General features: G+C 51.2%; 1 protein-coding gene across 2 annotated transcripts in view; it reads left to right on the top strand.

Moving 5' to 3' along the window:
* SPAG17 (sperm associated antigen 17) overlaps positions 1–16,246 on the top strand; it is a 384,631-nt gene that overhangs the window by 266,725 nt on the left and 101,660 nt on the right. For both annotated transcript variants that reach the window (XM_075334839.1, XM_075334840.1), the window contains exons 12-13: positions 15,053–15,166; positions 15,737–15,887. In XM_075334839.1, the coding sequence (XP_075190954.1) occupies positions 15,053–15,166; positions 15,737–15,887 (265 nt within the window). The remainder of the gene's footprint in view (positions 1–15,052; positions 15,167–15,736; positions 15,888–16,246) is intronic.

Raw genomic sequence — 16,246 nt, 5'->3', positions numbered from 1 at the left:
CTATGATAACAGTGCCTCATACAGCGCCCTATGATAACAGTGCCTCATACAGCGCCCTATGATAACAGCACCTCATACAGCGCACTATGATAACAGCGCCTCATACAGTGCCCTATGATAACAGCGCCTCATACAGCGCCCTATGATAACAGCGCCTCATACAGCGCCCTATGATAACAGTGCCTCATACAGCGCCCTATGATAACAGTGCCTCATACAGCGCCCTATGATAACAGTGCCTCATACAGCGTCCTATGATAACAGTGCCTCATACAGCGTCCTATGATAACAGTGCCTCATACAGCGCCCTATGATAACAGTGCCTCATACAGCGTCCTATGATAACAGTGCCCTATGATAACAGTGCCTCATACAGCGCCCTATGATAACAGCGCCTCATACAGCGCCCTATGATAACAGTGCCTCATACAGCGCCCTATGATAACAGCGCCTCATACAGCGCCCTATGATAACAGTGCCTCATACAGCGTCCTATGATAACAGCGCCTCATACAGCGCCCTATGATAACAGTGCCTCATACAGCGCCCTATGATAACAGCGCCTCATACAGCGCCCTATGATAACAGCGCCTCATACAGCGCCCTATGATAACAGCGCCTCATACAGCGTCCTATGATAACAGCGCCTCATACAGCGCCCTATAATAACAGCGCCTCATACAGCGCCCTATGATAACAGCGCCTCATACAGCGCCCTATGATAACAGTGCCTCATACAGCGTCCTATGATAACAGTGCCTCATACAGCGCCCTATGATAACAGTGCCTCATACAGCGCCCTATGATAACAGCGCCTCATACAGCGCCCTATGATAACAGTGCCTCATACAGCGCCCTATGATAACAGCGCCTCATACAGCTGCCCTATGATAACAGTGCCTCATACAGCGCCCTATGATAACAGTGCCTCATACAGCGCCCTATGATAACAGTGCCTCATACAGCGCCCTATGATAACAGTGCCTCATACAGCGCCCTATGATAACAGCGCCTCATACAGCGTCCTATGATAACAGTGCCCTATGATAACAGTGCCTCATACAGCGCCCTATGATAACAGCGCCTCATACAGTGCCCTATGATAACAGTGCCCTATGATAACAGTGCCTCATACAGCGCCCTATGATAACAGTGCCTCATACAGTGCCCTATGATAACAGTGCCCTATGATAACAGTGCCTCATTCAGCGCCCTATGATAACAGTGCCCTATGATAACAGTGCCCTATGATAACAGTGCCTCATACAGCGCCCTATGATAACAGCGCCTCATACAGCGCCCTATGATAACAGTGCCCTATGATAACAGTGCCTCATACAGCGCCCTATGATAACAGCGCCTCATACAGCGCCCTATGATAACAGTGCCTCATACAGCGCCCTATGATAACAGTGCCTCATACAGCGCCCTATGATAACAGCGCCTCATACAGCGCCCTATGATAACAGCGCCTCATACAGTGCCCTATGATAACAGTGCCTCATACAGCGCCCTATGATAACAGTGCCTCATACAGCGCCCTATGATAACAGTGCCTCATACAGCGCCCTATGATAACAGCGCCTCATACAGTGCCCTATGATAACAGTGCCTCATACAGTGCCCTATGATAACAGCGCCTCATACAGCGCCCTATGATAACAGTGCCTCATACAGCGCCCTATGATAACAGTGCCTCATACAGCGCCCTATGATAACAGTGCCTCATACAGCGCCCTATGATAACAGCACCTCATACAGCGCCCTATGATAACAGCGCCTCATACAGTGCCCTATGATAACAGCGCCTCATACAGCGCCCTATGATAACAGCGCCTCATACAGCGCCCTATGATAACAGTGCCTCATACAGCGCCCTATGATAACAGTGCCTCATACAGCGCCCTATGATAACAGTGCCTCATACAGCGTCCTATGATAACAGTGCCTCATACAGCGTCCTATGATAACAGTGCCTCATACAGCGCCCTATGATAACAGTGCCTCATACAGCGTCCTATGATAACAGTGCCCTATGATAACAGTGCCTCATACAGCGCCCTATGATAACAGCGCCTCATACAGCGCCCTATGATAACAGTGCCTCATACAGCGCCCTATGATAACAGCGCCTCATACAGCGCCCTATGATAACAGTGCCTCATACAGCGTCCTATGATAACAGCGCCTCATACAGCGCCCTATGATAACAGTGCCTCATACAGCGCCCTATGATAACAGCGCCTCATACAGCGCCCTATGATAACAGCGCCTCATACAGCGCCCTATGATAACAGCGCCTCATACAGCGTCCTATGATAACAGCGCCTCATACAGCGCCCTATGATAACAGCGCCTCATACAGCGCCCTATGATAACAGCGCCTCATACAGCGCCCTATGATAACAGTGCCTCATACAGCGTCCTATGATAACAGTGCCTCATACAGCGCCCTATGATAACAGTGCCTCATACAGCGCCCTATGATAACAGCGCCTCATACAGCGCCCTATGATAACAGCGCCTCATACAGCGCCCTATGATAACAGTGCCTCATACAGCGCCCTATGATAACAGCGCCTCATACAGTGCCCTATGATAACAGCGCCTCATACAGCGCCCTATGATAACAGTGCCTCAAACAGCGCCCTATGATAACAGCGCCTCATACAGCGCCCTATGATAACAGTGCCTCATACAGCGCCCTATGATAACAGCGCCTCATACAGTGCCCTATGATAACAGTGCCTCATACAGCGCCCTATGATAACAGTGCCTCATACAGTGCCCTATGATAACAGTGCCTCATTCAGCGCCCTATGATAACAGTGCCCTATGATAACAGTGCCTCATACAGCGCCCTATGATAACAGCGCCTCATACAGCGCCCTATGATAACAGTGCCCTATGATAACAGTGCCTCATACAGCGCCCTATGATAACAGCGCCTCATACAGCGCCCTATGATAACAGTGCCTCATATAGTGCCCTATGATAACAGTGCCTCATACAGCGCCCTATGATAACAGTGCCTCATACAGCGCCCTATGATAACAGCGCCTCATACAGCGCCCTATGATAACAGCGCCTCATACAGTGCCCTATGATAACAGTGCCTCATACAGCGCCCTATGATAACAGTGCCTCATACAGCGCCCTATGATAACAGCACCTCATACAGCGCCCTATGATAACAGCGCCTCATACAGTGCCCTATGATAACAGTGCCTCATACAGTGCCCTATGATAACAGCGCCTCATACAGCGCCCTATGATAACCGCGCCTCATACAGCGCCCTATGATAACAGTGCCTCATACAGCGCCCTATGATAACAGTGCCTCATACAGCGCCCTATGATAACAGTGCCTCATACAGCGTCCTATGATAACAGTGCCTCATACAGCGTCCTATGATAACAGTGCCTCATACAGCGCCCTATGATAACAGTGCCTCATACAGCGTCCTATGATAACAGTGCCCTATGATAACAGTGCCTCATACAGCGCCCTATGATAACAGCGCCTCATACAGCGCCCTATGATAACAGTGCCTCATACAGCGCCCTATGATAACAGCGCCTCATACAGCGCCCTATGATAACAGTGCCTCATACAGCGTCCTATGATAACAGCGCCTCATACAGCGCCCTATGATAACAGTGCCTCATACAGCGCCCTATGATAACAGTGCCTCATACAGCGCCCTATGATAACAGCGCCTCATACAGCGCCCTATGATAACAGCGCCTCATACAGCGTCCTATGATAACAGCGCCTCATACAGCGCCCTATGATAACAGCGCCTCATACAGCGCCCTATGATAACAGCGCCTCATACAGCGCCCTATGATAACAGTGCCTCATACAGCGTCCTATGATAACAGTGCCTCATACAGCGCCCTATGATAACAGTGCCTCATACAGCGCCCTATGATAACAGCGCCTCATACAGCGCCCTATGATAACAGCGCCTCATACAGCGCCCTATGATAACAGTGCCTCATACAGCGCCCTATGATAACAGCGCCTCATACAGTGCCCTATGATAACAGCGCCTCATACAGCGCCCTATGATAACAGTGCCTCAAACAGCGCCCTATGATAACAGCGCCTCATACAGCGCCCTATGATAACAGCGCCTCATACAGCGCCCTATGTTAACAGTGCCTCATACAGTGCCCTATGATAACAGCGCCTCATACAGCGCCCTATGATAACAGCGCCTCATACAGCGCCCTATGATAACAGCGCCTCATACAGCGCCCTATGATAACAGCGCCTCATACAGCGCCCTATGATAACAGTGCCTCATACAGCGCCCTATGATAACAGCGCCTCATACAGCGCCCTATGATAACAGCACCTCATACAGCGCCCTATGATAACAGCGCCTCATACAGCGCCCTATGATAACAGTGCCTCATACAGCGCCCTATGATAACAGTGCCTCATACTGCGCCCTATGATAACAGTGCCTCATACAGCGTCCTATGATAACAGCGCCTCATACAGCGCCCTATGATAACAGTGCCTCATACAGCGCCCTATGATAACAGCGCCTCATACAGCGCCCTATGATAACAGCGCCTCATACAGCGCCCTATGACAACAGTGCCTCATACAGTGCCCTATGATAACAGTGCCTCATACAGCGTCCTATGATAACAGCGCCTCATACAGCGCCCTATGATAACAGTGCCTCATACAGCGTCCTATGATAACAGCGCCTCATACAGCGCCCTATGATAACAGCGCCTCATACAGCGCCCTATGATAACAGTGCCTCATACAGCGCCCTATGATAACAGTGCCTCATACAGCGCCCTATGATAACAGCGCCTCATACAGCGCCCTATGATAACAGCGCCTCATACAGCGCCCTATGATAACAGTGCCTCATACAGCGCCCTATGATAACCGTGCCTCATACAGCGCCCTATGATAACAGCGCCTCATACAGCGCCCTATGATAACAGTGCCTCATACAGCGCCCTATGATAACAGTGCCTCATACAGCGCCCTAAGATAACAGTTCCTCATACAGCGCCCAATGATAACAGTGCCTCATACAGCGCCCTATGATAACAGTGCCTCATACAGCGCCCTATGATAACAGCGCCTCATACAGCGCCCTATGATAACAGCGCCTCATACAGCGCCCTCATGATAACAGTGCCTCATACAGCGCCCTATGATAACAGTGCCTCATACAGCGCCCTATGATAACAGTGCCTCATACAGCGCCCTATGATAACAGCGCCTCATACAGTGCCCTATGATAACAGTGCCTCATACAGCGCCCTATGATAACAGCGCCTCATACAGCGCCCTATGATAACAGCGCCTCATACAGCGCCCTATGATAACAGCGCCTCATACAGCGCCCTATGATAACAGCGCCTCATACAGCGCCCTATGATAACAGTGCCTCATACAGCGCCCTATGATAACAGCGCCTCATACAGCGCCCTATGATAACAGCGCCTCATACAGCGCCCTATGATAACAGCGCCTCATACAGCGCCCTATGATAACAGTGCCTCATACAGCGCCCTATGATAACAGTGCCTCATACTGCGCCCTATGATAACAGTGCCTCATACAGCGTCCTATGATAACAGCGCCTCATACAGCGCCCTATGATAACAGTGCCTCATACAGCGCCCTATGATAACAGCGCCTCATACAGCGCCCTATGATAACAGCGCCTCATACAGCGCCCTATGACAACAGTGCCTCATACAGTGCCCTATGATAACAGTGCCTCATACAGCGTCCTATGATAACAGCGCCTCATACAGCGCCCTATGATAACAGTGCCTCATACAGCGTCCTATGATAACAGCGCCTCATACAGCGCCCTATGATAACAGCGCCTCATACAGCGCCCTATGATAACAGTGCCTCATACAGCGCCCTATGATAACAGTGCCTCATACAGCGCCCTATGATAACAGCGCCTCATACAGCGCCCTATGATAACAGCGCCTCATACAGCGCCCTATGATAACAGTGCCTCATACAGCGCCCTATGATAACCGTGCCTCATACAGCGCCCTATGATAACAGCGCCTCATACAGCGCCCTATGATAACAGTGCCTCATACAGCGCCCTATGATAACAGTGCCTCATACAGCGCCCTAAGATAACAGTTCCTCATACAGCGCCCAATGATAACAGTGCCTCATACAGCGCCCTATGATAACAGTGCCTCATACAGCGCCCTATGATAACAGCGCCTCATACAGCGCCCTATGATAACAGCGCCTCATACAGCGCCCTCATGATAACAGTGCCTCATACAGCGCCCTATGATAACAGTGCCTCATACAGCGCCCTATGATAACAGTGCCTCATACAGCGCCCTATGATAACAGCGCCTCATACAGTGCCCTATGATAACAGTGCCTCATACACCGCCCTATGATAACAGTGTCTCATACAGCGCCCTATGATAACAGTGCCTCATACAGCGCCCTATGATAACAGTGCCTCATACAGCGCCCTATGATAACAGTGCCTCATACAGCGCCCTATGATAACAGTGCCTCATACAGCGCCCTATGATAAGTGCCTCATACAGCGCCCTATGATAACAGTACCTCATACAGCGCCCTATGATAACAGCGCCTCATACAGCGCCCTATGATAACAGTGCCTCATACAGCGCCCTATGATAACAGTGCCCTATGATAACAGTGCCTCATACAGCGCCCTATGATAACAGTGCCTCATACAGCGCCCTATGATAACAGTGCCTCATACAGCGTCCTATGATAACAGTGCCTCATACAGTGCCCTATGATAACAGTGCCTCATACAGTGCCCTATGATAACAGTGCCTCATACAGCGCCCTATGATAACAGCGCCTCATACAGCGCCCTATGATAACAGCGCCTCATACAGCGCCCTATGATAACAGTGCCTCATACAGCGCCCTATGATAACAGTGTCTCATACAGCGCCCTATGATAACAGTGCCTCATACAGCGCCCTATGATAACAGCGCCTCATACAGCGCCCTATGATAACAGTGCCTCATACAGCGCCCTATGATAACAGTGCCTCATACAGCGCCCTATGATAACAGCGCCTCATACAGCGCCCTATGATAACAGTGCCCCATACAGCGCCCTATGATAACAGCGCCACATACAGCGTCCTATGATAACAGCGCCTCATACAGCGCCCTATGATAACAGTGCCTCATACAGCGCCCTATGATAACAGCGCCTCATACAGCGCCCTATGATAACAGCGCCTCATACAGCGCCCTATGACAACAGTGCCTCATACAGCGCCCTATGATAACAGTGCCTCATACAGCGTCCTATGATAACAGCGCCTTATACAGCGCCCTATGATAACAGTGCCTCATACAGCGTCCTATGATAACAGCGCCTCATACAGCGCCCTATGATAACAGCGCCTCATACAGCGCCCTCTGATAACAGTGCCTCATACAGCGCCCTATGATAACAGTGCCTCATACAGCGCCCTATGATAACAGCGCCTCATACAGCGCCCTATGATAACAGTGCCTCATACAGCGCCCTATGATAACAGTGCCTCATACAGCGCCCTATGATAACAGCGCCTCATACAGCGCCCTATGATAACAGCGCCTCATACAGCGCCCTATGATAACAGTGGGTCATACAGCGCCCTATGATAACAGTGCCTCATACAGCGCCCTATGATAACAGTTCCTCATACAGCGCCCTATGATAACAGTGCCTCATACAGCGCCCTATGATAACAGTGCCTCATACAGCGCCCTATGATAACAGCGCCTCATACAGCGCCCTCATGATAACAGTGCCTCATACAGCGCCCTATGATAACAGTGCCTCATACAGCGCCCTATGATAACAGTGCCTCATACAGCGCCCTATGATAACAGTGCCTCATACACCGCCCTATGATAACAGTGTCTCATACAGCGCCCTATGATAACAGTGCCTCATACAGCGCCCTATGATAACAGTGCCTCATACAGCGCCCTATGATAACAGTGCCTCATACAGCGCCCTATGATAACAGTGCCTCATATAGCGCCCTATGATAAGTGCCTCATACAGCGCCCTATGATAACAGTGCCTCATACAGCGCCCTATGATAACAGCGTCCTATGATAACAGTGCCTCATACAGCGCCCTATGATAACATTGCCTCATACAGCGCCCTATGATAACAGTGCCTCATACAGCGCCCTATGATAACAGTGCCTCATACAGCGCCCTATGATAACAGTGCCTCATACAGCGCCCTATGATAACAGTGCCTCATACAGCGCCCTATGATAACAGTGCCTCATACAGCGCCCTATGATAACAGCGCCTCATACAGCACCCTATGATAACAGTGCCTCATACAGCGCCCTATGATAACAGTGCCTCATACAGCGCCCTATGATAACAGTGCCTCATACAGCGCCCTATGATAACAGTGCCTCATACAGCGCCCTATGATAACAGTGCCTCATACAGCGCCCTGTGATAACAGCGTCTCATACAGCGCCCTATGATAACAGCGCCTCATACAGCGCCCTATGATAACAGTGCCTCATACAGCGCCCTATGATAACAGCGCCTCATACAGTGCCCTATGATAACAGCGCCTCATACAGAGCCCTATGATAACAGTGCCTCATACAGAGCCCTATGATAACAGTGCCTCATACAGCGCCCTATGATAACAGTGCCTCATACAGCGCCCTATGATAACAGCGCCTCATACAGCGCCCTATGATAACAGCGTCTCATACAGCGCCCTATGATAACAGCGCCTCATACAGCGCCCTATGATAACAGTGCCTCATACACCGCCCTATGATAACAGTGCCTCATACAGCGCCCTATGATAACAGTGCCTCATACAGCGCCCTATGATAACAGTGCGCCTCATACAGCGCCCTATGATAACAGTGCCTCATATAGCGCCCTATGATAACAGTGCCTCATACAGCGCCCTATGATAACAGTGCCTCATACAGCACCCTATGATAACAGTGCCTCATACAGCGCCCTATGATAACAGTGCCTCATACAGCACCCTATGATAACAGTGCCTCATACAGCCCCCTATGATAACAGTGCCTCATACAGCGCCCTATGATAACAGTGCCTCTCACAGCGCCCTATGATACCAGTGCCTCATACAGCGCCCTATGATAACAGTACCTCATACAGCGCCCTATGATAACAGTGCCTCATACAGCGCCCTATGATAACAGTGCCTCATACAGCGCCCTATGATAACAGTGCCTCATACAGCGCCCTATGATAACAGTGCCTCATACAGCGCCGTATGATAACAGTGCCTCATACAGCGCCCTATGATAACAGTGCCTCATACAGCGCCCTATGATAACAGTGCCTCATACAGCGCCCTATGATAACAGCGCCTTATGATAACAGTGCCCTATGATAACAGCGCCTCATACAGCGTCCTATGATAACAGCGCCTCATACAGCGTCCTATGATAACAGCGCCTCATACAGCGCCCTATGATAACAGTGCCTCATACAGCGCCCTATGATAACAGTGCCTCATACAGCGCCCTATGATAACAGTACCTCATACAGCGCCCTATGATAACAGCGCCTCATACAGTGCCCTATGATAACAGTGCCTCATACAGCGCCCTATGATAACAGTGCCTCATACAGCGCTCTATGATAACAGCGCCTCATACAGCGCCCTATGATAACAGTGCCTCATACAGCGCTCTATGATAACAGCGCCTCATACAGCATCCTATGATAACAGTGCCTCATACAGCGTCCTATGATAACAGCGCCTCATACAGCGCCCTATGATAACAGTGCCTCATACAGTGCCCTATGATAACAGTGCCTCATACAGCGCCCTATGATAACAGTGCCTCATACAGCGTCCTATGATAACAGCGCCTCATACAGCGTCCTATGATAACAGTGCCCTATGATAACAGTGCCTCATACAGCGCCCTATGATAACAGCGCCTCATACAGTGCCCTATGATAACAGTGCCCTATGATAACAGTGCCTCATACAGCGCCCTATGATAACAGCGCCTCATACAGTGCCCTATGATAACAGTGCCTCATACAGCGCCCTATGATAACAGTGCCTCATACAGTGCCCTATGATAACAGTGCCCTATGATAACAGTGCCTCATTCAGCGCCCTATGATAACAGTGCCCTATGATAACAGTGCCCTATGATAACAGTGCCTCATACAGCGCCCTATGATAACAGCGCCTCATACAGCGCCCTATGATAACAGTGCCCTATGATAACAGTGCCTCATACAGCGCCCTATGATAACAGCGCCTCATACAGCGCCCTATGATAACAGTGCCTCATACAGTGCCCTATGATAACAGTGCCTCATACAGCGCCCTATGATAACAGTGCCTCATACAGCGCCCTATGATAACAGCGCCTCATACAGCGCCCTATGATAACAGCGCCTCATACAGTGCCCTATGATAACAGTGCCTCATACAGCGCCCTATGATAACAGTGCCTCATACAGCGCCCTATGATAACAGCACCTCATACAGCGCCCTATGATAACAGCGCCTCATACAGTGCCCTATGATAACAGTGCCTCATACAGTGCCCTATGATAACAGCGCCTCATACAGCGCCCTATGATAACAGCGCCTCATACAGCGCCCTATGATAACAGTGCCTCATACAGCGCCCTATGATAACAGTGCCTCATACAGCGCCCTATGATAACAGTGCCTCATACAGCGTCCTATGATAACAGTGCCTCATACAGCGTCCTATGATAACAGTGCCTCATACAGCGCCCTATGATAACAGTGCCTCATACAGCGTCCTATGATAACAGTGCCCTATGATAACAGTGCCTCATACAGCGCCCTATGATAACAGCGCCTCATACAGCGCCCTATGATAACAGTGCCTCATACAGCGCCCTATGATAACAGCGCCTCATACAGCGCCCTATGATAACAGTGCCTCATACAGCGTCCTATGATAACAGCGCCTCATACAGCGCCCTATGATAACAGTGCCTCATACAGCGCCCTATGATAACAGCGCCTCATACAGCGCCCTATGATAACAGCGCCTCATACAGCGCCCTATGATAACAGCGCCTCATACAGCGTCCTATGATAACAGCGCCTCATACAGCGCCCTATGATAACAGCGCCTCATACAGCGCCCTATGATAACAGCGCCTCATACAGCGCCCTATGATAACAGTGCCTCATACAGCGTCCTATGATAACAGTGCCTCATACAGCGCCCTATGATAACAGTGCCTCATACACCGCCCTATGATAACAGTACCTCATACAGCGCCCTATGATAACAGTGCCTCATACAGCGCCCTATGATAACAGTGCCTCATACAGCGCCCTATGATAACAGCGCCTCATACAGCGCCCTATGATAACAGTGCCTCATACAGCGCCCTATGATAACAGCTCCTCATACAGTGCCCTATGATAACAGCGCCTCATACAGCGCCCTTTGATAACAGTGCCTCAAACAGCGCCCTATGATAACAGTGCCTCATACAGTGCCCTATGATAACAGTGCCTAATACAGCGTCCTATGATAACAGTGCCTCATACAGCGCCCTATGATAACAGTGCCTCATACAGCGCCCTATGATAACAGCGCCTCATACAGCGCCCTATGATAACAGCGCCTCATACAGCGCCCTAAGATAACAGCGCCTCATACAGCGCCCTATGATAACAGCGCATCATACAGCGCCCTATGATAACAGTACCTCATACAGCACCCTATGATAACAGTGCCTCATACAGCGCCCTATGATAACAGTGCCTCATACAGCGTCCTATGATAACAGTGCCTCATACAGCGCCCTATGATAACAGTGCCTCATACAGCGCCCTATGATAACAGTGCCTCATACAGCGCCCTATGATAACAGTGCCTCATACAGCGCCCTATGATAACAGTGCCTCATACAGTGCCCTATGATAACAGCGCCTCATACAGCGTCCTATGATAACAGTGTCTCATACAGCGCCCTATGATAACAGCGCCTCATACAGCGTCCTATGATAACAGTGCCTCATACAGCGCCCTATGATAACAGTGTCTCATACAGCGCCCTATGATAACAGCGCCTCATACAGCGTCCTATGATAACAGCGCCTCATACAGCGCCCTATGATAACAGCGACTCATACAGCGCCCTATGATAACAGCGCCTCATACAGCGTCCTATGATAACAGCGCCTCATACAGCGCCCTATGATAACAGTGCCTCATACAGCGCCCTATGATAACAGCGCCTCATACAGCGCCCTATGATAACAGCGCCTCATACAGCGCCCTATGATAACAGCGACTCATACAGCGCCCTATGATAACAGCGCCTCATACAGCGTCCTATGATAACAGCGCCTCATACAGCGCCCTATGATAACAGTGCCTCATACAGCGTCCTATGATAACAGCGCCTCATACAGCGCCCTATGATAACAGCGACTCATACAGCGCCCTATGATAACAGCGCCTCATACAGCGCCCTATGATAACAGTGCCTCATACAGCGCCCTATGATAACAGTGTCTCATACAGCGCCCTATGATAACAGCGCCTCATACAGCGTCCTATGATAACAGTGCCTCATACAGCGCCCTATGATAACAGTGTCTCATACAGCGCCCTATGATAACAGCGCCTCATACAGCGTCCTATGATAACAGCGCCTCATACAGCGCCCTATGATAACAGCGACTCATACAGCGCCCTATGATAACAGCGCCTCATACAGCGTCCTATGATAACAGCGCCTCATACAGCGCCCTATGATAACAGCGCCTCATACAGCGCCCTATGATAACAGCGCCTCATACAGCGCCCTATGATAACAGCGCCTCATACAGCGCCCTATGATAACAGTGCCTCCTACAGCGTCCTATGATAACAGTGCCTCATACAGCGCCCTATGATAACAGCGCCTCATACAGCGCCCTATGATAACAGTGCCTCCTACAGCGTCCTATGATAACAGTGCCTCATACAGCGCCCTATGATAACAGTGCCTCATACAGCGCCCTATGATAACAGCACCTCATACAGCGCCCTATGATAACAGTGCCTCATACAGCGTCCTATGATAACAGCGCCTCATACAGCGCCCTATGATAACAGCGACTCATACAGCGCCCTATGATAACAGCGCCTCATACAGCGCCCTATGATAACAGTGCCTCATACAGCGCCCTATGATAACAGTGTCTCATACAGCGCCCTATGATAACAGCGCCTCATACAGCGTCCTATGATAACAGTGCCTCATACAGCGCCCTATGATAACAGTGTCTCATACAGCGCCCTATGATAACAGCGCCTCATACAGCGTCCTATGATAACAGCGCCTCATACAGCGCCCTATGATAACAGCGACTCATACAGCGCCCTATGATAACAGCGCCTCATACAGCGTCCTATGATAACAGCGCCTCATACAGCGCCCTATGATAACAGCGCCTCATACAGCGCCCTATGATAACAGCGCCTCATACAGCGCCCTATGATAACAGCGCCTCATACAGCGCCCTATGATAACAGTGCCTCCTACAGCGTCCTATGATAACAGTGCCTCATACAGCGCCCTATGATAACAGCGCCTCATACAGCGCCCTATGATAACAGTGCCTCCTACAGCGTCCTATGATAACAGTGCCTCATACAGCGCCCTATGATAACAGTGCCTCATACAGCGCCCTATGATAACAGCACCTCATACAGCGCCCTATGATAACAGCGCCTCATACAGCGCCCTATGATAACAGCGCCTCATACAGCGCCCTATGATAACAGCGCCTCATACAGCGCCTTATGATAACAGTGCCTCCTACAGCGCCCTATGATAACAGCGCCTCATACAGCGCCCTATGATAACAGCGCCTCATACAGCTCCCTATGATAACAGTGCCTCATACAGCGCCCTATGATAACAGCGCCTCATACAGCGCCCTATGATAACAGTGCCTCATACAGCGCCCTATGATAACAGCGCCTCATACAGCGCCCTATGATAACAGCGCCTCATACAGCGTCCTATGATAACAGCGCCTCATACAGCGCCCTATGATAACAGCGCCTCATACAGCGCCCTATGATAACAGTGCCTCATACAGCGCCCTATGATAACAGCGCCTCATACAGCGCCCTATGATAACAGCGCCTCATACAGCGCCCTATGATGACAGCGCCTCATACAGCGCCCTATGATAACAGCACCTCATACAGCGCCCTATGATAACAGCACCTCATACAGCGCCCTATGATAACAGCGCCTCATACAGCGCCCTATGATAACAGCGCCTCATACAGCGCCCTATGATAACAGCGCCTCATACAGCGCCCTATGATAACAGCGCCTCATACAGCGCCCTATGATAACAGAGCCTCATACAGCGCCCTATGATAACAGCGCCTCATACAGCGCCCTATGATAACAGCGCCTCATACAGCGCCCTATGATAACAGTGCCTCATACAGCGCCCTATGATAACAGCGCCTCATACAGCGCCCTATGATAACAGCGCCTCATACAGCGCCCTATGATAACAGCGCCTCATACAGCGTCCTATGATAACAGCGCCTCATACAGCGCCCTATGATAACAGCGCCTCATACAGCGCCCTATGATAACAGTGCCTCATACAGCGCCCTATGATAACAGCGCCTCATACAGCGCCCTATGATAACAGCGCCTCATACAGCGCCCTATGATAACAGCGCCTCATACAGCGTCCTATGATAACAGCGCCTCATACAGCGCCCTATGATAACAGTGCCTCATACAGCGCCCTTTGATAACAGCGCCTCATACAGCGCCCTATGATAACAGTGCCTCATACAGCGTCCTATGATAACAGTACCTCATACAGCGCCCTATGATAACAGCGCCTCATACAGCGCCCTATGATAACAGTGCCTCATACAGCGCCCTATGATAACAGCGCCTCATACAGCGCCTGATCCATACTCTGGGTGGAGATTGATCACCTGAGTGTCTCTTCTGCTCCACAGAACCTGTATAACGCCCTCCTGGTGAATGCGGAAGAGGAGAAGAGCGCAGACCCCCAGGGACCTCGTCTGCTCAGCTACCACGACAAGGTCCAGGAAAGGAGTCACCGGGTGCCGGTACGGGGCAACAAGCGAGAATGTGGGATGGTGCTGCGTACAGTGATTGGAGGACGGGGCTGCACCGCGTACAGTGACCGGAGGATGGGGTTGCGCTGTGTATAGTGACTGGGGGACGGGGCAGCGCCACATACAGTGACGGAGGACGGAACTGGTGGGTCCATGGTGACTTGGGGTCTCTGATGATCATGGCTCTGTGGTGACTGGTGGATCCGTGGTGACTGGTGGGTACACGGTGACTGGTGGTCTCTGATGACCAGGGGGTACACGGTGACTGGTGGGTCCGTGGTGACTGGTGGGTCCGCGGTGACTGGTGGGTACATGGTGACTGGTGGCCGTGGTGACTGGTGGGTCCGCGGTGACTGGTGGGTCCGCGGTGACTGGTGGCCGTGGTGACTGGTGGGTCCGCGGTGACTGGTGGGTCCGCGGTGACTGGTGGTCTCTGATGACGAGGGGTCCGTGGTGACGGGGGTCCGTGGTGACTGGTGGTCTCTGATGACCAGGGGTCTGTGGTGACGGGTCCGTGGTGCGGTAGTGCTGGATTTCACTGGTTTCTGTATTCTTCGGCAGGTGGCTAACATGCTGAATGTGGGTGCGGTGGAGGAGTTGATGCTCCGGAAGCTTCCGGTCGTTCAGCAGCTCCGCGTTCAGCAGCCGCCCCCCGAGATGACCTCCCGGAGACTGGCGCTGACACACGAGCTGATGCACTGCTGCAACTCGGGTAACTCCAGTATAACACGCGAAATGCCCCAAACTTTCCCTTCTGTTACTCGTCCGTTTCTATGGTTACTGACGGACAATTCTAAACATTCCATAAGTTGTTACACTTTATTGACATATAAATTAGGTTTCTGTAAATACTGAATATTCCCAGCGTTGACCCCGATTCCTCCAGACTTCTTCTTCTGCTCTTTCCCCAGCAGCTTGGGGGAGTCGGCCTCTGAATGGTTGGGGGGTGTCGGCCTCTGAATGGTTGGGGGGTGTCGGCCTCTGGGCGGCTGGGGGGTGTCGGCCTCTGGGCGGCTGGTGGGTGTCGGCCTCTGGGCGGCTGGGGGGTGTCGGCCTCTGGGCGACTGGGGG

Source organism: Anomaloglossus baeobatrachus, chromosome 2, assembly GCF_048569485.1.
Source record: "Anomaloglossus baeobatrachus isolate aAnoBae1 chromosome 2, aAnoBae1.hap1, whole genome shotgun sequence".
NCBI classification, from domain to species: Eukaryota; Metazoa; Chordata; class Amphibia; order Anura; family Aromobatidae; genus Anomaloglossus; species Anomaloglossus baeobatrachus.
Note: the sequence above shows the minus strand (reverse complement) of the source record. Positions and strands in the feature narration are given on the sequence as shown.